This window comes from Rhamphochromis longiceps, linkage group LG23 (assembly GCF_057381845.1).
Source record: "Rhamphochromis longiceps isolate RC_006_pf linkage group LG23, R_longiceps_female_GT1.1, whole genome shotgun sequence".
In the NCBI taxonomy this organism is placed as follows: domain Eukaryota; kingdom Metazoa; phylum Chordata; class Actinopteri; order Cichliformes; family Cichlidae; genus Rhamphochromis; species Rhamphochromis longiceps.
In genome coordinates this window covers 8590083-8612383 of record NC_140578.1, presented here as the reverse complement: position 1 = coordinate 8612383, position 22301 = coordinate 8590083, and the positions used below count along the sequence as shown (strand labels likewise).

Here is a 22301-nt window from a genome sequence, read left to right as displayed (position 1 = left end):
AACAACAAGTATGCTTTTTATCATCCAGTAAGATGTCAGATTGCTAGATCAAATGGTGACAAGACACCCAGAAAAGTCATGATAGTGGGCTTTCTATGGAAAGGCATGTTCACAGATAAAAGAGACTAAATAAATAAAACACTCTTTTTCAACAATCCACCATTGTGTATATAAGTAGCAGTATCTTAAAAGGAAAGAAAAATCAAGGAAGAAAGTAAGAAGTATTTGACACATATTTCGCGATGCTGAACTAAACCACCTGGGTAGGACAGAAATCCACAATCCACAAACACTAAAAGGGGTTACAAAAAAGGTTCTATTGACAGTAAACACATCAAGCGGACAGAGTAACCTTTAACACTTTTCTTTGCAAACGCTGTTATCATTTTGACTGGCTCGGTCACAAAAGACAAATAATTTTGTTGCTGTGTTTTAAACTTTTGACAACTAGGTTAATGGCAGCAGTGAATGTGAATAATGCATTAAGAATGCTGACCATGAAAACATGAAAACCAAAATAATGTTTTAAATTGGGCTTGGAATTTACACTGTATGCAGTTCTTAAATATAGTCTGTGTGGGCACATCACAGCAAGCATTGCCTTTGTAAGCTAAAAGTGGTTTGGTAATATTCGTGAATTGTTTAAATAGCAGTCTGACAGACCACAGTCCAGCCTAAACTTGGCTTTCTTATGCTACTGCCATGTGCTGTCGCATTACACAGTTAAGAGGGCTCCACCTACACTACCTCAGTTCTGTGTAGCTGCTTCTGTTTAATACTGATGTGAGATCACATTTTGACAATGGATTTGGCCAACTAGGCGAAAAACCCGTAATACACGCAATGACATCACTGCACCAATTCCAAATTCAGTATGAATTTTCTGACTTCACTTCCAGTGGTTTTCTGGCTCACAGTGAGTGGGGTAACTACTAACTAGCCATCAGGAAGACAGTCTTGCACATAGTAAATTAAAACTACTACTACTAATACTTTACTGGTATTCCAAACAAATTTTAAAGAAAAATAATTTTATGAAAATGATTTTCCTTTGACTAAAAGATTGGATGGGTGCCAAAAATTTTCCACTCTGTTAACAGTAAGTGAACTGACTGCTACGAATCATAAAATATTAGAAATCCTGCGTAGATAAACTTACTCAATATATACTATACGGTATAACACATCCAGGACAGGCATCTAAAGCAATTAAATCTCTGTTTTCCACACAATTAATTGGATTTGGATTTATTTATTTATTGCACAATTTGAGAAAAATGTATCTTACCACTGTTTGCACTTTAAACATTTAATAGCCTATGCCCAATAAACAAAGAAGAATATGAATAAGGAATAAAGCTTTTATCGCAATGTCAAATTTTTGCATATCTACAGTGTTATTTTGTGTATTGTATATGTTCAGATTGAAATCACAATGGAAATACAATTCATTTGTCAGCACACATGCCCCTATGCCACACTCTCAATTGAGCATGGATTGAGAGTGGTGACCACAGCATTTTACTGCCCTCCACAGTGAACAGAAAACACAGATAACCCAGTCGTATTTTTTCATACATGGTGTATGTAAGCATGTGTGCATAAAGCAGGAGGGTATTAAGCCAGTTTTTGGAAATATGTTAACAGAGATTAACCAAAATTGTAATCTATAGGAAGCACATAAAAAAAGCTATATATATATGAATTGTGTATTTGGGACATTTGTACCTTTAAGGCGGGTATGGTTACTGCGAGCATGTCTGGAGGAGCTTATCCCAGCATCTTGCTTTGTAACCGGATCTACCAGATCTTCTTCAATGGTCTGTCCCATGGTTAGCAGGCCCAGTCTTTTCACCCGGAGAAGCCGTGGGCCTGGCTCCCTGGGTTCAGTTCCCCCATGTTCAGCAGATCCCTCACCTGAGATCACAGCTGGAACCAGGCTCTTTAGAAAATCCATGGTCGATGAGACTTTAGGTCTTTTACTCTGGTGCATAGTCCAGTAGCCTGTGCCACGCCATTCTGACACAAATTACCTGCCTGTTTCACGTGCCCCATTTACAGAGGAGTAGGTAGTCTTTATAGCGAGCTGCAACCTACATGTAGCCGTCAGACGTGCACTCACTGTAAAGTTCTTAAGCTGTGGGCCCTTACAGAGCAACGCAGAAACTCTCTGTCAGGCTCTCTAAAGCTATATAGAGAGCTCCAACTGTAGCTAGTTAACCTGACAGAGTGAGAAACTTTCTACACTGCACATTACCTGTCTGTTGACAGTGTAAAGAGAAAGCAAAAAGACATGGATCTTTTCATAGGCTGTGATGTAATTGCAAGTAGGCAGGGCTATATTTGAGTGCCAGGCACTATCTGGGGTGGGACTAGAACATGTTCCACAGGAGATAACACAAGCTTGGGCCTCTAGCCAATCACAACAGCGACGACACCAGCCACACCCTGCTGGCCTGTGTTACTCACAGGAGAAACACCACAAGAGAAGGAAGAAGATTGACAGGGACTAAAACAAGTAAGGAAGCGCCATAGAGCAAGCTTCACTCGCCCGCCTGCCTGCATTTACTGATAGCGCTTATCGAAGTCGAAATAGTGTCACTTTTTAGTATTCATGCACAAGCACAAATGCTCATTTGCTTTCTTGCTAACTTGCTTAAACAACAAGAGCACCCCTCCCCTTGCTTTCACTTCTGTTCAACTGTGCTGGTGTCTGAAACAGGGTGATGACAGACTGCTGTGCTCTGCTTGGCTGCACAGTTTGTACCTGCAGTGAACTCAAACCCTTCCAAATATCCCTTGCTGCAGAGTAAGGCTGTCTTATGCTGTGCTGACTCTCAAAAGCTCACTGCCTAAAGAAATCATCAATTTACAAATGCAGTGAGTGCTCTACAGCAACAGAGAGCTGGAAGCATTCACAAATTTCAGTGATGGCCACAGCACTAATGTGCAAAAAAAGATTAAAATGCTTAAGATGAACATTATATGCTGTTTCATCAATCAGTAAGCAGCATGATAAAGGGACTGTTCTAATGAAGACTCCAATAAGCACTTTAATATTAATAATGAAATAAGCAACTCTAATATAAAGAGGTTTATGGCACTAAAGTACTCAACAGGATTTAAAACCTTGCTTTACATCTTTAAAAGCTTATTCATCCATATTCCTAACAACTTATCCAATTCAGGGTCGTTGGGGGCTGGAGCCTATCAACTGCTGTCAGGACGAGAAGCAGGGTACACCTGCAGCATTGCTGGTGCATCACAGGGTTAACACAGAGAGACGGACAACCATCCACACTCACTTTCACACCTAACATACAGGTAGGCACAGGGAGAACATGCAAAGTCTCCCCGTTTTCTGGGCCTGACACTCACACTTGGATGAGTTTCGGGGTTCTCATCTTCCTCCTGATGTAAAACTTAAGTCCATTATTTTCCAGCGAGTCAAACGAGGTTTGCTAGAGCCCTGTACAATACAGAAGAGGGAGCTACTCCAAGCTGACATCAAAACCAAGTTTTTGCTATATTAGCTCACATTGATAGCATTATGCTGTTATGAAACACGAATGGCGAACGTACTCAAAAATTAACCGTGGCCTTTAAAGATTTTTTCTTTGTTCGACTAATGATTATAAGGAAACATGCACTCTGTGAGACCAGTAAGTGTGGTTAGGGAGTGTTTACACCCTCTACTGCAGTGTGCGAAAACGTCAACAGCAAGATGATGTAATTGTTGTAGTGTATAAACTATGTCAAAAGGCAGAGACAGGAAGTAAAAGCTAAAGACATCATCCTCTTCCTGTTTCTCTCCTCTGTGCTTTCTGTAAATATAACTGAAAAAGCAATACATGTAGGTATGCATGTACGTAAATATGCTTGAATGTGTTCTTGCATTGGCTGCATATGGTATAAAAAAAAAAACAAACCCTGATATACAAATAAGGTAGCTGGCTCTATATAGTAGGAATGTAAATATTGTAGTGGCAGGAAACGCCAGACACACTAAAGGGTCTAAGACGGCCCATCAATATGGCCCTATGTATTTATATTAAATAAAAGGGGAATTTTTACATCTTATTATGCAACAGTTTCTCTGGTTTGGCCAACTTGAGATCACACTCTGGTGTTTTTAGCACTTGATCTAAAATTAGTAGATACCCCAAGCTTTAGAGGTTTACAACATGACTACTTGACAAGCAAGCAGAACACTTGTTAAAGTGGGACTGTAGCTAATTAACACTTATGCCCGAAACTACACTACCAAAACATCAATTAATTAATTTTTTTTTAATCACACAATTTTTCCACTGGCATCAACATTTTCATATATAAAAAGTCATAAAATTGAATTAATTTACTGTTAAATCTATCAAAGTGTAAACCTTCACAATCCAGAAAAAACAACTGACACAAAAATGTTTTGTCCTCACTTAAAAGAACACCAGGAATTGAAATGTTAGTTCAGAAACTTCAAACCATTTTGCTTCCATTGCATATAAAGTGCAGCAGGCCTTTTAAGTTGCCATTTCCACTAGAGACCACAGATGTCTGCTAAGGCACAGGAACTAATTTGTAGTTCTAGTTTACATAGTCCTTTGAGTCTTTAGGAATTATATAAGAGTGAGGTAGCTAAATATGTCAAAGTGTGCCCATCTGACCTCTCATCTTACTTGCCAAACTGATTGCCTTAGTTATGGCATGCTGCAATTCATTAGGCTGGTAAAAGTTTCCAAAAGGAATAATTTGAAATCTAGATACAAAACTTGACAAATTATTAAAAAATATAATCCCAAATGTAAGCACAAGAGAAAAAGACTGTTTTAAGTTGCAAAGATTGATGTTGTTTCAGGACTACTGCCAGGCAAAGATGCAGAAAGGAGTTAGTCAGAGAAAGGGAGAAATGGATATGGCAAAGATAGCCATCATTAGGCCAGGGCACCACAATGGTCAGTGGAGGCAGCTGTGGTTAGCTGGGGCCAGGTCTGTGGTGCTGGTGAGTTAGAACAATACCCCTGCACAGGAGGCCCAGATCCCAATCAGCCCAGGAATGTGGAAGAGGAAACTCCGAGAACAATGTACAGCGTTCCTAGGCCATTCTGGGTCCCACCCATTTGTGCCTTGGTCTGCTTTCAAGCAGAAGAAAACAGGAAAACTACTGGGCCAGGGACCAGAAACCAGGGTCTGTTCTGCAGTCAGCTGAGGGGGCTGTCAGCATTAAACCTACCAGAGTCACTGTGATTGCTTTGTGCATGCATGAGTCTACTGCCCCACCTCTGGATGTGAGTAAACAGCTAGCATTCCATGTCAAGTAAGGTGAATATGAAAACAATGTTACACTGCCCCCTAATGGTACAAACAGCCACATCATCAAGCTATAACTCTGCCTTCTTATGCAAGACTCTCAAGTGTAACCTGAAATGATTCAGCCATAAAAATTGTGTTTTTGGACAAGTGTCTAACATATTGCTTGGGTGCAACTTCATCTTAATTTTTGCTTACTAACGGCTTGCTCTCCCAAGTTAGTCCCTATAAACTCTGGCTATTCAGATGATAACTCTAAATCTCTCAATTAGGAAACCAATACAGTTAATACGTTTGAAAATAAATATCAGCATTTCTTTTTGTATGCAATTTCTTATGGCCCTATTTGTTTTTATATTTACATAACTGAATCAAATTTAATGTATGCCATGGATCTATTTTTAATTTCCTGTACACAAGTTAAATTTTAAGGCTGTGTTTTCCATTGGTAAACACAAACGAAGTGCTGAACATTCGTACAGCGAGAGATCAAGCTGGTTCAGCCCAGTGCTGAATGGCTGTTGAAAGGCAACCCACAGAGAGCCTGGTTGTCACTGCTGAAGAATGTGAGAATGTGACCTAACCAGACCCAGTGTCAAAATTAACCTCCTTTCTTTCTTTTTTTGTGTCCAGACCAAGTGTGAGATGACACATCTCTCCCGGAGACCAAAACAATATGCACAACCACATATTTAAGCAGTCATGTGACACATGCCGGCATAACCCAACTTCACGACATTTACAGCTCACTGCTGAAAGAATAATTTCAACACTTGATTAAAACTTTTTTCGCCCCTTAAATATTAACACCATAGCTGCTACTGAGAATCATTTTGAGACCTAAGTGGCAGAATTTGCCAACTCTGCCTCACACAAACAGTAGGTGGGCTTCAGTGTAACTGGAGATTTTTTTAAGCCTTTTTTTAGTTGAATCCATTTTTTATTATGTTTGGCACTGTCAAACATAACAATTACTTTATCAAATACTTTATCAATTACTGTCTTATGATGTTTGCTTTCTAAACATGCACTTCACATTTAGGCTTGATACACAACAGCTATGTCTGATTTAAAAATGCCCTGAAAAATACCTGATACAGCTTCCACTAGAATAAAATCAACTTTAGACAGCTAAGGGGGTCATTGATTCGATGTTAATACTCAGTTGTGACATGCAAGTGTGTGAACTCAAAGTTACATTCTGTGGGTCAGCTCATTGTTGATTTACGCAGTAGTGTTTCTAGTTTGGTCATTTATTTCTTCATTTTTTCTTTAAAGCTTAAAAGAGGAAACTCTTGCAGCGCTGTGATGGTAATATGAGTCAAAGCAGTCTTACACCTTTGCAATTGTAAAATGACACATCTATATGACAGAATTACTTGAAACTGTTAGTCTAACTGTAAAGCCTGTGTGAGAGCAGATTAAAATAAAGTTTCACCTTAGGACAGAGGTTCCCAAAGTGTGTGTGTGTGTGTGTGTGTGTGTGGGGGGGGGGGGGGGGGGGGGGGGGGGCGTGGTATGGGAGAAAAAATAAAAAATAAAAGAATGCTTGGACACTGGGGCTTCCACGCAAACGCAAAGCAGGTGATGAAGCATCGCCAAGTATGTTTTCAAACCAACTTCATTCTAAGCCAATGACTAGAAAATATGGTGAAGCATATCTTCCCTTTGGCTTCACCTGCACAGGAGCCAAGGTAGGAGATTACAAGATTTTTGTTGTAAAACAAAGAGGAGCCTAGCAAAAAAAGTTTGGGAAACACTGCCTTAGGACTACAGTACAGACAAACACAGATGAAGTTAACCAAGTCAAACAAGAAAAGAAAATGCCAGCCAGAAAATACTAAATACTCTATTGTACTACTTTTAGAACTTTGCAAAACAAACACAGCAATTAATCCAACACCCTCCTCATTCCCACAGTATTTAGCTTGCATTTGCTCTAAAACCTAAACCACAGTACACAGTGGAACACAACCCCCTTAACCCTTGCATACTACCTTAAGGCCATAGAGCATGGGCTGGAACAGGAAAGTGACAGGAGGGCCCACAAATTTGCTGCACAGGAATCTGAAATGGAGTGCACAGAAATCATCCCTTTAACAACTACAAAGCAGAAAATTGATATGAAAACAGCATAAACAACCAGAGGAATAGAGAAAATACACTCTTTAATCTTAAAGTCAATCTACTGTGCTCATTTCATGCGTCATATTTTAATTCCTAGCCTAATCACTTTGAATGATTCCCAGTTACAAATAGTCCTTATTTATGTCATGCTGGGGCTTTGTACAGTCCCATATCTTAAAAAAATAATAATAATAATAATTTCAGCTCCTCCCGCTTCAAGTCCCTCTTCCTTTAAGTAAGCTTTCTTCTGGTTGGCTGCCTCTCACAAACCAAAGGTTTGAACAACACATGATTGAGCTACTTTGTCTGGGATGACAGTATTAGACATGTTAGCTCACAAGGGTATTAGAATGCCAAGAATAAAAGGTTATAGGTCTGTGTTACCTTGCTTGACAGAAATCATTGTAAACTCTTGGCATTTCTGATCATCTGCTGAAAAGACGACTACCGCAACTGAGTAAGTGAAACCTTTGTCAACAAAACTGTCTAATTTTTTTTTTTTTTTTTACAGTGCTGCTGATTTTTCTTTAGCTGCGGCTAAAAACCTCTTCAGACAGATTCCAAAGATTCCTCAATGCAGGAAAAAGCCTGGCTGCTAGCTCGCAGAAAAACCTTGTGCACATGCTGACCTCCCTGTTTAAAACTCTAGCCATGTTTAATATGCGCACTAACATATCAACAGTATATTAAGGAAAGAACATTCATTATGGCTTTACATTAACATTGGTATAGATGCACTTACTTTTGAGAGTTGGGAAAACATTCACACATGTGTAACTTCACTAGTACAATCTTAAAGCTTTCAATAATAGTGTCAGTATTTTTAAAGATATGGTATAAAAATGTCTAAAACAGGCATTTTCTCACACCCCTCCACCCCCGATTCTGAGGCGCCAATCAGCAGGAAGGATATGAGCCATAATCATATTGTTGCGGTGATGCACAGAAGAACTTCATGGCCATTTTAGATATGTGCTGACAGACATCTACTCATTTTAGGCCATGAAAATAGGTAGGTACGTTTTGTTTTGTTTTTTTTAAATAGTACATCTCTGTACACTGAAATTAGAATTATGAATCTCTTCACATTCACTCAGAGAAAAGCCTTAGAATATCCACCCAGAATCATTCAAGGTAGTCTACCGAGTCGTGAGATTTACTTCTAGCAGGACTTTGGCTGCACGTCTCCATCAATTCAGAAAATTCTCTCCACTCCACATGAACCGATTCCCTGGATACTTGGATAATGATATGTTTTGCTTTTTCTTGAGAACATCAAGATTATGCCTCCAAATTCTTTTTACTTCAATTTGATATGCACTTGTGAAGTGATGACATGAAATATTCAGTTTGGCCAAATTCTGAAACGTAAATAATCCTTCCAAAAATTCCTGGCCCCAGTTAATCCCTTTCAAACTTGGCCAGACCTCACTTCTCACTAAACGTTCACATAAGTGACAAACCGAATCAATCACACAGAAGTAATTACATGTCTGAAATTCGATTATACAATTTTTTAAATCACTTTCTCCAACACATCCTGTATAATCATAATGCGTTAAAGACAGAGTGCTGCTGAACTGTCCAGTCACAGTTTCAAAGTGATGGGTCAGCCTACTGTTGGCTTCAGCCTGATTTGCTCTGTGTTGGGACAGGATTAAAACCTCCTCCTGAGCAGAGAAATAATCTGAAGATTACCCACTACATCCAAGAGGCAGTTACATAAGCATTCAAAGCCTCCAAAACTGTACTTTCCTTCTATCACTGTAGCAGCTGAAAGAGGCTCCTTTTATAGTCAAGTAATCTCATATCCAGTCACACATTCATTGTTACTGTCTGGCTCAGAGGAGACAGCAGCAGTCATTTTAAAGTAAAAATAAAACGAAGGCTTGGTAAATATAATCCAATCTAATAGAAACGAATACTGAAAGTAAGTACTGAGACTAGGAACTTCAAACTATTATCAAACCGTAGTTCAACAAAGGAAGGAAGAACAAACCACTTAGTCACACAGCACCCAGACAGAGAAGCCGAGTTGTGAGAACTTCCACTCTTAACATTGCGGACGAATGGTGAGAACAAGTCAGCGGACATAGCAAGTCAAAGCAAAACAAAACCAATGACAGCCATAAAGTCACGTCACAGCGACATACCGTTACCAACCTTTTCCCACCCACCACAAACACAGCTTGAAAATTTCAACAAAAAAAAAAAAAAAAAAAGGCAACATCACTCACTTCTCACACTGAAAGACCTGTGAATAATATATCTGACTTCCTGTTCCATCTCAGCGACTCCAAAACACACACACACAAAAAAAACATGTGACCGCAGAAGTAGAGTAAGCCAAACACAGAGCACCTCAAAAACGCTGCAGCAGAAATCCACCCGAGTAACAAAATCTCCTGCTCTGTGTTTAAGCACTTGAATCTAAGTATTTTCTCTGGCCGTGCTTAAACATATCTCAGTAATTCTTCTAACAAGCAGGTGCTTTACCAAGTCCGAGTATATTTAAGCGTTTAAACATTGCACGTTTTGACGTTGCTGCAACTTGTGCAAAGAGCTAAAGGTCAGCAGTAGCCAACTGATCTGATCAATGGTTAACCTGGCTTCATATATTAAAACCATCCTGCTCTTTCTGGTATGGGAAGGATGCTGCAAATAGGAGGCTGATACAGGAAATAGGAGATAACCCTGACAAAGACAAGACTGTCCTGTCACATGTCCACTACCCACAGGCTGCAAAACTAAAGCAGAGTTTTCTTACACAATCAGCATTATAATTTAGAAAACTAAGAAAGTATAATTCAATGCTTTTTTTAAGATAAGTATTAAAAAGGTTTGTAGTTTAAAACTGTTTACAGTCAGAAAGAGGCAGTGTCTACAGCAAAATAGACAAAAGAGGAAAGCCTATATCAAGCCCTGTCCAACAGTAAATGACAGGCCTGGCCTGTTGTAATCACTACCTCTTAAACAAAAATTTACTGGTTTCTTCCAAATGAAGAGAGAAGTGTGCAAACACACACCTTTTTTGAAAGATTCAGCAGATATTCCTCTTATCTTAATCTCGCTCTGGATTACATTCATAGGCAGAAAATATGAGGCATTAAAGTAGAGTCAACTGATCTAAACACAGAGGAAATGCTAAGAACTTAGCTGAGGCCGACTTGAGGGCAAAGACAGGGTGGTTTCTTTGGCGAAGGCAGACCCAAACATCAATTATGCTCCAAACCCTCTTTCCCAAAGCCAAGGATAATCTTGCTCAGCAGGGCTCAATTATAGGTTATTTCTAGCTAGACTCAGTCCACATTGTGCACTACATTATGCCAAGTCTTCCAACACAATCAATAAAATGTATCCCTAACTCAGAGTATGTAATACTATGCATTTATCAGAAAGCACAATGAAAAAGAAGAGGCTTTTGGAAGTTAACTTTATGAAAGTGCGACAAATGGTGACAGACTGCTAGTTTCAAAACAGCTACACAACTACTAGTAGCTATAAATGAAAACAAACAAACAACTTACTGTAACTAATCCTCCCAGTGTCTTCTAATGTTCCTTACCCATTATCACCAACATTAAAACTACCTATCTGTCAACTTTTTTTTTCGTTACAGACTCATGAATATTCTTATCTTCACAGTTTCACAGGAAGCCTTCGTTGTGGTGTGTGACTTTCCCACCAACAGAATGAAAGAAAACAGCGGTGCTGTTCAATGTTAAGCACTCTGGAAATATAATTTGCATTGGAGTTAATGCTCAATGCATTAGAATGTGACCAAAGACAGGTCCTAGTAGTAGGGTTGTGCAATTCCAATTGTCATTGTACCTTTCAGCACATCTCTTTCCTTTACTTCACACTGCTTTCTTTAGTTTTTCAGTTGATTTATGATTAGAGTTTAAGGATAATTAATTACAAAGTGAACTTTTGTCTTTTTTCAGTTTAATACATCAATTTTTAACTCCATTTTTAAATAATTGTAAATAATTTCAATGTTCATAAGAGTGACCCAAACAACTGATAATATTTGTTTTTGCCATAACAGAACAGGCCTAGATCTCAGCAAACACACACACTAGGGGAAATGGTTAACTGAACAGCAAGGAGTTAAACCAAATTTGTGTCTGTTCCTTAGAATCTTCTTTCCTCACTTGTCCAGTTAATGATTTAGCTTTGTGCAAATACAAACACAGAGACACCTGGATCAAACCTATGTTTAGATAAGATGTCTACCCGTCATTACTGCACCAAATAAATGACACGTGGTATATTATATGCTATGCACACATCACATGAACTTTGGAGTCGTGTCCGAAATTGATATTGAAGGTGATAATATAAAACCAACCGACTACTAGGTCAAAGGATATCAAAGCTTGTGCTTAAGAAAATAACCTAGCTAAGCAAGATGTTTGTGCAATTCAAAGCCCATATCCAGGTGCCAACATGACAGCCATGAGAGATGGGTATAGATAATAAACCAAGAAAAAAAAAAGCTTCAAGTATTAAAATAAGCAGAAACAGAACACCCAAATATGGTAGCACCTGACCACTACTGCACAGCAAATACACAGCAAACAAACCCAAAAACTATGAATGACTTCGGTCAATAAGACACATCAAATGTTTTATGCTGCATAAGATTTTTATACACTCCACTAAAATGTTTATTTAACAGTTAATCCTTGCAGGGGGCAGCTTACTGAGAGCCCACTGTTGGGGCATTTCACAGAGCTTGGTTTTTCATCCACATACTCTTTAATGCCATTAACGTCTTTCCAGATTAAAGCAAACACACTAATTCACTGGAATTATGTCCCAGATAATCACAGAGAGATGGTGATCTGCAATCTAGGGGGATTCCCCCTAGTTGGTACACATCTGTACTGCCATCAGAGGCTTATCCTGGTAGATTTTGGGGCAGGGGCAGAAGAGCTGTAAGTCAGTTGCAAAGACCCACAGTCTAGCAGCCCAGTGTCAGTACATCACTACAAAGGGTTGTGTTTACAACATTTAAAGTAAGTGATGTGTGACTTTATAACAAGTTCACCTTAGCTGCAGTGCAGTACTTAACAGCCATTATACTGCAGTAGAAGCAAAGACATTAGATAACACTATTTTTGGTATCATTTCTTAACTTGAACTCACAAAACTCTTAATAAAGATTAAACAAATTCAGGAGAATTTAGACAGGGGTATTTTATGCCTTTTCTGACACACAGCAGAAGGTAGTCTATTTTAGATGCGTTCAGTGGAAATACTGTATGTGGGTTAGGTGAAGGTGCCTGAACAGAGTACGTAGGAGTGAATATGATGACCACTCACTGGAGGTAAATGCATCAGACAATCCGCTTGTTAAGTGTGATGTCTTTATGCTCCTTGAGTTCCCATTGAGAGTTAAAAATAATCTAGTGCAGCTGTCAGGGCATCTATGAAAAATGGCATTTAGTGGAATCAGAAGTTAGTAGCAAATTGTCTAAGTAGTCGACATCGATTGCTGAAAGACCATAATCTGACTTATGTAAAAAAAACTTTTGGATGGTCCCTTATTCACAAGGGGTCATCAAAGCAGGTTGGTTTGCTAAATGTGATTTGACAGATTTTTACAGCTGATGCTCTTCTTGATGCTACACCCCCCCCTCCCCCCCAAAGGGATTTGTGCTTTCCCCTTAGCTGTGAATCAGGGATCATTCACTTGTGAGGCAAATCACTACACTATGGAGCCAACATATTCTAATTTAGTGCTTAGAAAAACTTGCATAGGTAGAGAATGAAATGTTTTGGTGGTGCTTCTCTCAAGCAAAGACCTCACTTGAAATGACATCACTTAACAAGCAGACTAGCGCAACCTGACATCTCACACACTTTGCAACAGGAAGATGGCAATTTAAAGCCAAGATAAAGTCCAATCTAGCTAGGCTGGACATTTATTTTTTTAATCAGGTGATGTCTAGAAAAGATTACTTGGCTAGCAGTGCATGTGTAAAACCAGCAATGCATTGCGTCTGGAAAGTTTTTACAGTCAAAATCTGATCTTTTTTTAAATGTTTCACAGGCAACTAAATGTTTAAATAAGAGTAAATAGACATTATTCACTCTTACTCAACTGCTTTTAGTGTAAACAAGACAAAAGACCATCCAGTAGTGGTCAGTTTCTACTACTACTGCCACTCCAGTACTTTCATATACTTCACCCAAAGCTATTCCTGTACTTTCTTGGTAATACACTTTGTTGGTATATAAACCTTTAATTCAGCCGCTCAGCACTCTGGAAAAAGGTTTTTACTCGGGATCTCTTAATTTTTCTGTATTCATCTTTCCTTCAGTCCTGATGGTGTACCATTGCTGTCACAGAATTCACCACAACATGATGTGGCCACCACCGTGTTCAACTGTGTAGAAAGTAATGTGGTGTTTGTGTCCAAATAGTTCAATCTATGTTTTGCTTTTTTCTGTCTGAGAGACCTTAAGGTGTCTTTTGGCAAACTCTCAGTGTACTGATGGTTGTCCTTGATAGTTACCATAGGGCTGTATTTTCAACCATGTTTCTCAAATGAGTCACAAAGTATACTGACAGCTGCCCAAGTATTTTTTATAGACAAATTTAACCCCCCCCCCCCCCCCCCCCCCCCCCCCCCGAATGGCACCATGAACAATTCCCAATGTCTTTCCCAATGTGAAAGTTCAGTCACTACTAATGAGACCCAACAAACTTCCGTTTCCCTCCCATATCTGACCAAGTCTTTTAATGCTGCAGAAACACCTTAGTATCCAAAAATTAAAACAAATCTTATTGTAGGAAGATCAAGGATCAGTGATAGAAGTATGATGCACCGGGATTCAACTATCACAACAAACAATGTGTCATCAACTCGACGTTTCAGTTGTTTATATGTTTGCTCTTGTTATTGTGCAGCATATGTGCAGACTATGTGTAAAACATAACCGAATGCGGAATTTTGAACATGGATTTGGCATGGATTTTTAGCATACATTCTATATATGCTGCATGTTTTGCAATCTGTGCAAATATGCATAACAATGTTCCTGTTCTTCAGATCACTGTCCTAATTTGTTTGAGCAAAGGAGCGAACACAAACTGGCTTTTCTTCTTCTTATATAGTTTGGCTATCTCCACCTCCAGCCAGACAGCAGACTGACCAGATTCCTTTCTGCCTGTATCCAAGTGTCACTGCTTGGGTCTCAACAGAAAAGGAACAAATGCTTCATTGTGGGTCTTGATGCACTCTGAACAGGGGAATGAAGTCCTCGCAGGGATGATAGATGCAAATCTCGAAGTTCTCTCATTGTTATGCCCATGCACATGAAGCACCATGCTTGAATATGATTATTTCCTTTAAGCCACTCATAGTCATAACGTAATAAAATAATGCATCTTTATTTTCCTGAATAATGTCCCAGATTTAAAAAGAAAATAGCGCATTAAACACTGTTGGTTAACTCTGTGCTCGTGTTTACTTTGATCACAGCGGGTAAGTATACCAAACAAGTTTCACAGCAATTTATTTCCCACGACATGAACGTGAAAAGCTATGCTAAAGATGATGCTAAAGATGTACATAAAAAAAAAGACTGATGTGGCTAACATACAGGAGGATAAGCTTCAATGTAGCCTTTAGTTAGCAACTAGCCTGCTGTTAATACTCCACTAAGGGTACTGCTAAGCAAAGGGCTAGCTAGCAGCAGCAGCAGCCAGTTGTCAACTACAAGTTAACGTTCAACATGTAAGCTAACGAGCTGGCAGCGATAAAAGTAATGACAACAGGAATCTGATCGATGCTAAACTTGCAAGGTAGACAGGCGATTAACTCGCCCCAGCACAGCAGCCAAACTCCCTCTTTTAGCATGCTACGGCAGCCGATTTTGGTACCACAGTTGGAGAGCTAACCTCAACGGCAAAGTTAATCGCGGAACTTGGCATAAGCCAACGTTAACTACATTCGATAGCAACCTCCCGTGCCCTCATTCACCTCACTATATGTTAAGCCGACGTTACTCACAACTTTTGTTTCTTCTCCTCTTAGTTGAGCTAGGTGGCTAGCTTGCAGACGATCTTTTCATTCGCCGAACAAGCTTCAACATCCTGGCCCTTCTCCATTGGAAGGATTTGCGTAGTGGTGTGATTTTTTTTTTCTCAGTCGGTTTCTGTGGTGGAAGAGCCCCACAGCCAGAACAGACGGCAGCTTGTTTGCCCCGCCTTCTTTGTTCTGATTGGCTCTGATGGTATACGCCTACACAGAACTCTACGTTCTACCGGACAAGGAAAGTGCCAATCTTGATAGAACGACCTGTTGATTGGATGACGTCTTCTGCGGGAGTTTCACACGAATCTACCTTTTTTTCCCCCTTTCTTTTTCAATCTTACGAGAGTACACCGGCCTTGCGCGGATAGGCGGGTAGTCGGAAGAGACGCAGTATGTCAGGTATTTTATGATTTATTTATATTTGAGCATTGCTGACGGCAGTATCGAGTAATCACAAAAATATCAGTTAGAAAGCTTCCAAACGGATACAGAGATTAAGTATTATTTCATTCTGCGGACTAAACAAACATTATATATTATTATGTTAAAATGTGGAATCAGCTGTATTGTCTCTTTTTTTAAACGATCATTTGGATATATTTGTTGAGGCGTGTGGGCATGCCTGCAGTGTGTGTCGTGCCTCTTATGGAGCACTTTGGTCAAATTTGACTGGATTGTCAGTTACCGATAAAGCTGTTCTGGTATCACTTATTACTCATAAAAATATATAAATATAACGCGGAGGGGACTACTCTATCTCTGTAAATAAACCAATTAAACCAATATAAAGTACTTAATATAAGACTAACTGTGGTACTGCAAAAATTGGGAATGATTTTGTTTGCATCACTATATGAAGAAAGTGTAGAAACCAAAGGCCAGCAGTTATGAGCTCCTTTCATAAACACTAACTGATATAAAATCATAAAACTGATTAAACTTCATATTTCAAAAATGACCAGCTGTCTTCATCAAAAGAGTCATGAAGTCCTTGTATTATTTGACACTTATAAAAATATAATTTTGGCAAAATTAAATATAAAACACGTTTCGTCATAAAAGGAGTATTTACTTCCTAAAACAAAAAATCATTTCATCCCAAATATGATGATTTATTGCCTTAATTGTAGGTTAGCTGAGCAGTGCTGCTAACTTTCCAAAACAGATTCAGGTTCAGACTCTGGCTAGGACCCTCCAAGACTTTTTCAAATACACTCTGGTGTTATCTTGGCAGTATGATTTGTTGAAATATGAACATTCACAACTGCCTTTAAGCACTCTGAAAAGGGTTTTCACTCAGGATTGCTTAATTTTTGCTTCTCCCATTCCTGTTGCAGTAAAGCATTGCTGATGCTACCATCACATGTTTGACTGTACTAACTGTAAGGGGGTGATGCAGACTGCCTCATATTTCTTCATTTGTTTGTCTGCACACCACGTGATATTGCTTCTCAAGCTCAAGGTCTGAGAGTCCTTAAGGTACCTTTTGGCAAACTCCCAGCTCACTGTCACATGCTCATTACTGAGGAATGTCTTCCATCTGACCATTTTACCATCAAGACCTGATTAGTGGAGGCCTGCACTGATGTGAGCAGTCTGGGTAACTTTTTAAATCAGACGTTATATTTGTAAATGCCTCTACACATATCTGAAGTAAAATCACACTTAGCTTAGCATTACTACAAGTAGTGACCAATTCTCATTCACAATAGGGTAAGAAAGCCACATCGTGTTTTTTTCAGTTATACAACTTTGTTAGTGCTTTCACTTATAGACACACGAAAGCACAGGTTTTAAAATGTTATGGCTGTCTGTTCAGCTCCAAAGTGCACCTTCTGTGCTATAAACTGTCAAAATTAAGACCAGATTTCTTAATGCTCAAAATGTGGAAAAGAAAACAAAGAGAAGCCATTATTATTATTAGACTGGTAAGTACCAAATATTAAAAACTCAAAGATATGTTCCCCGTTCCACCTTTCATTAAATTCTGTAATTTGTCATGTACAGATTAACCCCTTACACCTTAGTTGTTTTTGAAGGTAGCCAAGCATTGCATATTCACTGAGCAACCTAAGGTAGGACTACTGCTGCTGTTATGGATGTGGTCGTTACTGTACTCATGCCTGATGATTCAAGTTTGGCAAAACCTTTTTTTTTCTCCATTGTCATAGGGCTGTTATTTATTTATTTTCAGATCTCATTCTTAACATTCAATAACTGTTTAGTTGTTGATAATTATGTCCAAAGACCTGGCTTTACCCATATATTCACCTCCCTGTATAAACTAGAAATTCTATAAGCGCTTGCTCTTTGATAGAAAGGATAGCAGCGCCCCCTAGTGGTTATTTGATAAAATGAGACGTGTTTACAAGTTTTATTTAAGACATTGATAAGAAGGTGATGAATTCATGCAGAAAATCTCTCCAACACTGGTGAGGATGAAAAAGGAAAGGAAATACTTAAATAGGTGTGCATCAATGTACAGTGACACAAATTATGTAACATATCAAAGTTGTCCTTTTAAAAAAATATATATATTGTTTTTCATATTTTCTGATAGTTTATATTTGCACTAATCTGAATACATTATTTTTACAGTTATGCACACTGAATGTTACCGTACATCCGTCCTCACAGTCTTTAAGCCTGTCCAGCTGGTGCTGCTGGAGCATTTTTCTTACATTCTTCACACACATGGTGGCAGGGTCTATGAGGATAATGTTTGGGTAAGTGTCATGCTGAGGCGTAAGGGTATTGATCATCCAAAGAGAGGAGAAAAAATAACAATGGCTGATAAAAATAAGTATCTGTAACATTTTTAAATAATTGTTTTTATGTCATTTATTAAAGGTGGACCAGCACAATGACACAATTTCCTCTGGGATTAATAAAGTAATTTGATTCCGAATGACATTTGAATGCTTGCACTGTAACTCTGGTGGTCAATAAACAAGACAGAAGAGCAATTACTCAGAGAATATTAAAAAAATAAAGTAAAATGAAATAAAAACAAATGGACAATCAAATATACAACGAAAAACCACAAAGTAAGTCTTTTTCCGATTATCAACACTCCTCTTCCCAGAATCTGCGAATATTACCACACAACATGATAATATTACACAAACAGAAATTCAGCACCTGCCCTCCCTGTGTCTGTGACCAGGGTGATCTCTCTTTGACCAGGGTCCAATCCCCGGTCCACCCTGAATGCCAAGCTCCTGGAATTTGCTCCGACAAGTGCCCACATAGGATGCTTTCCCCACTGCAAATCCAAGGATCCCTGCAACTGAAGAAGAACAATTATTTCATTAATCACAGCTGCCACTTACAAACTGAGATCCAAGATACTGAAAGACACAAACCTGCTAGTTTTGGAAAAGGACCAAATCGCTTTGATGATTTCCAAATACCTATGTGGAGGGAAAAAAGTGATAACTATAGAAACACCTGCTTTACTTTGATCAATATCATGTAATTTAAAGTACGGTATTTGAATGTTAATGCTTTACCTTGGTAGATGAGACCACCGGTGACAGCCATGCTGCCCACAGACAATGGAAGCGCTAAAAACAGAAATCAAGTCAAACAGAAGTTACTCTGAAGCTGATCAAAGCCACAAACTGCTGGACAGCGTTTGGGGAAATATTATAATAGAATCAGAGTAAAGTTATTTTAAAAAGCCAGCATTCAAAACAAATACATAATGCATAAAAGGTAAGTTTTTCTGTCTGTGATTAAATGGCGATATTTCCCATATGAATGAATCCACTAGAAGACGTTAATTTTGCTTTGTTTGCCTATAGTTCAACCTAAATGAACTTTGGAGTAATGAGACATATACCAAAACTCAACCTCATGTCCATCTAATGGGATGGAAAGGACGGATACAGGAAGAAGTGATTGCTGCCACTGCATGTTTACATAACTGCTTGATGAGAGAAGATGAGCAGCAGCTGTGTGGTTAGTGGTGAGAGGCCGGGTCAAGATGGAGACTAAAGACAACGATGTGTTGCCACATGAAACACCAATAATCTTCAGTTTGGGAATTCTTTATCTAAAAAAGCCTGACCACAATATTTTCTTTAGTGCAAGCTGCTCACAGTAGCTTATACAATCTTAAGCTTTTGCTGTGATAATTATTTTCTGACAGTTGTATAAAAGATGTGTGGGTGTGCATAAATGACTGATATATCTTTAAACCTCTTGTGTTTTTTTTTTTCTTCTACTACTTTTTCCAGATCGGGTGTTTTTTTCCCCCCTTAGTTTTATCTAGAACCTCTTTTTTACCTCTGGACACTCCCAGCCAAGCTTCACCCAACCTTAACCCTAAGTAAAAGCTCTGATCAGGCAGGGCAGAGTGGTTATAGTATTTAAATGATTTCTTTAAAAGCAATGCATATATAAATAATCATGATCAAATAAACACATTGTAATCACAACTGAGAGAATGACGAAAGTATAAAATCTTACTATGAGTTACTTACCCTCTTACTGATCTGCCCCCCTTTTTTAAGACCACACACTGAATTCCGCAGTGAAGAATGTAAACCCTCAATGGTAAGCTTGATTGATGACCCCTATCCCCTACTTCTACTACAAAAACCCTGCTTACACATCAAAGAACATTTCCAAGTCTTGTCTCTCACTGGGAGACATTTCAACAAATTGTTAATGAAAATTTGTGACACACGTGAGAGCATTTACTGAATGTCTGAAAGAGACTACCTCTGTACCAGAAGCTCTCCTCTTGGCACTCTTTCCAAACTTTTCTCACATCTTCTCTGTGAACATGGGCATCACTCAATGGGCACTGTAAGAAACAGAATAGAGGTTAGTTATCATATGTGACATATAGCATTGCATCTGGGCTCAAAATGTCTAGTACAAATTTGTTTGCCACTCACTTTCCACCCTCCTTTAATGGGAGCTGAACCTGAACCAGCAGCTGCCGGTTCCTCGGTCGGCACTGTTTGCCCACTTATTTCAGCACTCATGATCTTAGACCCTTCAGTAGTTTGTTGCTGGAGCTCTATTATGCTGCTTTTGAAGCTTCCCCTTGCCTGTGTCAAATGCAACAAGCTGTAATAGAACTTCCTGGACTAGACTTTTAACTCCGCCTTCCTAACAGAGCTCTGCCCAGTCAGATTTGTTTGAGCATGAGGATGACAAGCCAAAACAGGTCAGGTTCACCTCTGTATACCAGTTTACACGTCAGTGTTTGACACACCTTTTTTGCCTACAGCTTCGTGTTTGCTCTTTCATATCACTATTTAGTAGACCCACAAGTGTGGGTAAAGGTAACATATTATCTACATGTGTTTAGGCTAAAGATTCAATATACGCAGTCAAACTTCATAACAAGATCACCTATTATTGGTTATTTCATTGGACACACATCCCTATAAGCCAAAGGTCAAGGTTTTCTTTACTACCACTAATAAAAATGCAGATATCAGTGCTACAGTTTCTCTAATAATGGTATATATAATCTGTACTTAAATACCTTTCAACAGGTCACAGCTTAAGGAGCAAAGGCTCACTTATCCATGAAGCAAACACATTTGTTTTACTACTTATTTATTAACATCACTGCTGAGCATTAATTAAATAGTTTAAATTTTCTATATCCTAACAACTGCAACTGCACAAATTCTACAAAAATGCTCTGATTTAGAAAAAAAAATAGTAGCTGTTCACTAGTACAGAACTAATACATAACATTATTCTAAATAACGTATGACTAAAAAAAATTAATTTAAAACTGATCCAGGCCAATGCATAAGGCATCGTATTTAATATGTGAGGTATTTCCTACAAATTTCTAAGTGTACCTGCCAAATAAATTTAATTAGGTTTAAAAAAAGGGGGGGGGGGCTACATTCTCCTCCAAAATGTAGTTTAATAGTATAAAAATGAAAACACACATCAAATGCAAAGTAACCCACCTTGAATCCACTATTAAATGCCCATATGCTGTAAACTAGTGCCGACTAGGACTGTCAATGCATAAAGAGTGTAACTGGAAGGCAAAGGAACTACATACACGACTGTGCAGTGGACAACTCAGTAGGCCGTTTTACCCATTTCTACCAGTACAAAGTAATACAAATTTAATCATGGCTGTATTGAGTAAGGTGCTGTGGTTTAAATAACCTGGTGAGCTTCTCTATACTCACACGGGGTATAGTTGCTTAGCTAATCATTTAAACAGAGTCATGTGAGTAACACCATAATGTTACTGATATATAAAAAAACAACTTTGGGCCCAACAATGTTGCTACGTTTGCATTCGTTCGTCTTGTACAAAAACTGAGATTTATAGTCACATGACAAACAGGGCATACTAAATTTGACAGGGTAACGTAAATGAAGGTAAGTGTTCAGAAAGACTTTATTTATCCCCAAGGGGCAATTAAGAGTGGTATTTAGGGCAGCATCACTGCAAACATTCCGGAAATTTAAGTGCTGTCGTCCTATCCTTGGTAAAATCAAAACATAACTCACATTACCAAATACACCGTCTCCTACTTCCAACAAACGGCGTTGACTTTAAGCGAACCCAAACCGCGATTACACTGGGAAGTCAATTTAGAAGTAGAACTACCAATCAGATTTCATCGTGGGTTGGTTTCAATTTTGCACGAGGAAATTCTAGTGATTGACGTGCGAATAGCACGGCCTGTTTTGAGAACTATGACCAATCACATTTCGTTGAGGGAGGAGCTGGTGTCTTTTCCCTCCCTGTCATGACATGACACCTCGACTAGCCAATTGACAGCGAGCAAAGGCGGAGGCGAATGAGGCTGACCTTCAATCCAC

At 38.8% G+C, this 22301-nt stretch overlaps 2 protein-coding genes and 1 long non-coding RNA gene across 14 annotated transcripts in view; 1 reads left to right on the top strand and 2 right to left on the bottom strand.

Annotated features, from left to right (window-relative positions):
- fryl (furry homolog, like) overlaps window positions 1-15612 on the bottom strand; it is an 83399-nt gene extending 67787 nt beyond the window's left edge. For 8 of the 11 annotated variants that reach the window (XM_085398028.1, XM_085398029.1, XM_085398031.1 and 5 more), the window contains exon 1: window positions 1729-2275. In XM_085398028.1, the coding sequence (XP_085254154.1) occupies window positions 1729-1993 (265 nt within the window). In that variant the 5' untranslated portion in view covers window positions 1994-2275. Of the gene's footprint in view, window positions 1-1728; window positions 2276-7301; window positions 7372-15425 lie in introns of those variants that run through there. The other 3 variants (XM_085398036.1, XM_085398037.1, XM_085398038.1) reach the window with 3 other exon arrangements.
- Window positions 15613-15744: 132 nt separating this feature from the next.
- On the top strand, window positions 15745-18614 carry LOC146641242 (uncharacterized). Its single transcript, XR_014909599.1, has 3 exons — window positions 15745-15878; window positions 18078-18205; window positions 18330-18614. It is a non-coding gene; the product is annotated as an uncharacterized LOC146641242 (long non-coding RNA).
- On the bottom strand, window positions 15836-22117 carry ociad2 (OCIA domain containing 2). 2 transcript variants are annotated; one of them, XM_085398288.1, is made up of 8 exons: window positions 21987-22117; window positions 20387-20542; window positions 20208-20292; window positions 18992-19045; window positions 18845-18892; window positions 18621-18768; window positions 18103-18186; window positions 15836-17908 (listed from the first exon to the last, which is right to left on the bottom strand). In XM_085398288.1, exons 2-7 carry the CDS (start codon window positions 20474-20476, stop codon window positions 18120-18122), a joined length of 492 nt encoding a protein of 163 aa, XP_085254414.1. In that variant the 5' UTR covers window positions 20477-20542; window positions 21987-22117; the 3' UTR covers window positions 15836-17908; window positions 18103-18119. The 2 variants fall into 2 exon arrangements, with proteins under 2 accessions (XP_085254414.1, XP_085254416.1); XM_085398290.1 differs by having other exon boundaries at window positions 17864-17908; window positions 18098-18186.
- Between the last annotated feature and the right edge of the window lie 184 nt (window positions 22118-22301).

Excerpts from the sequence above, each read along its gene's own strand:
- ociad2 (XM_085398288.1), bottom strand. The coding sequence starts at position 20,476 with ATGAGTGCTGAAATAAGTGGGCAAACAGTGCCGACCGAGGAACCGGCA. Across the intron at positions 20,293-20,386 it reads CCATTAAAGGAGGGTGGAAA|TGCCCATTGAGTGATGCCCA; the intron begins GTGAGTGGCAAA and ends TGTTTCTTACAG. Across the intron at positions 18,187-18,620 it reads CACAGACACAGGGAGGGCAG|ACCCTGCCACCATGTGTGTG; the intron begins GTGCTGAATTTC and ends TTATCCTCATAG.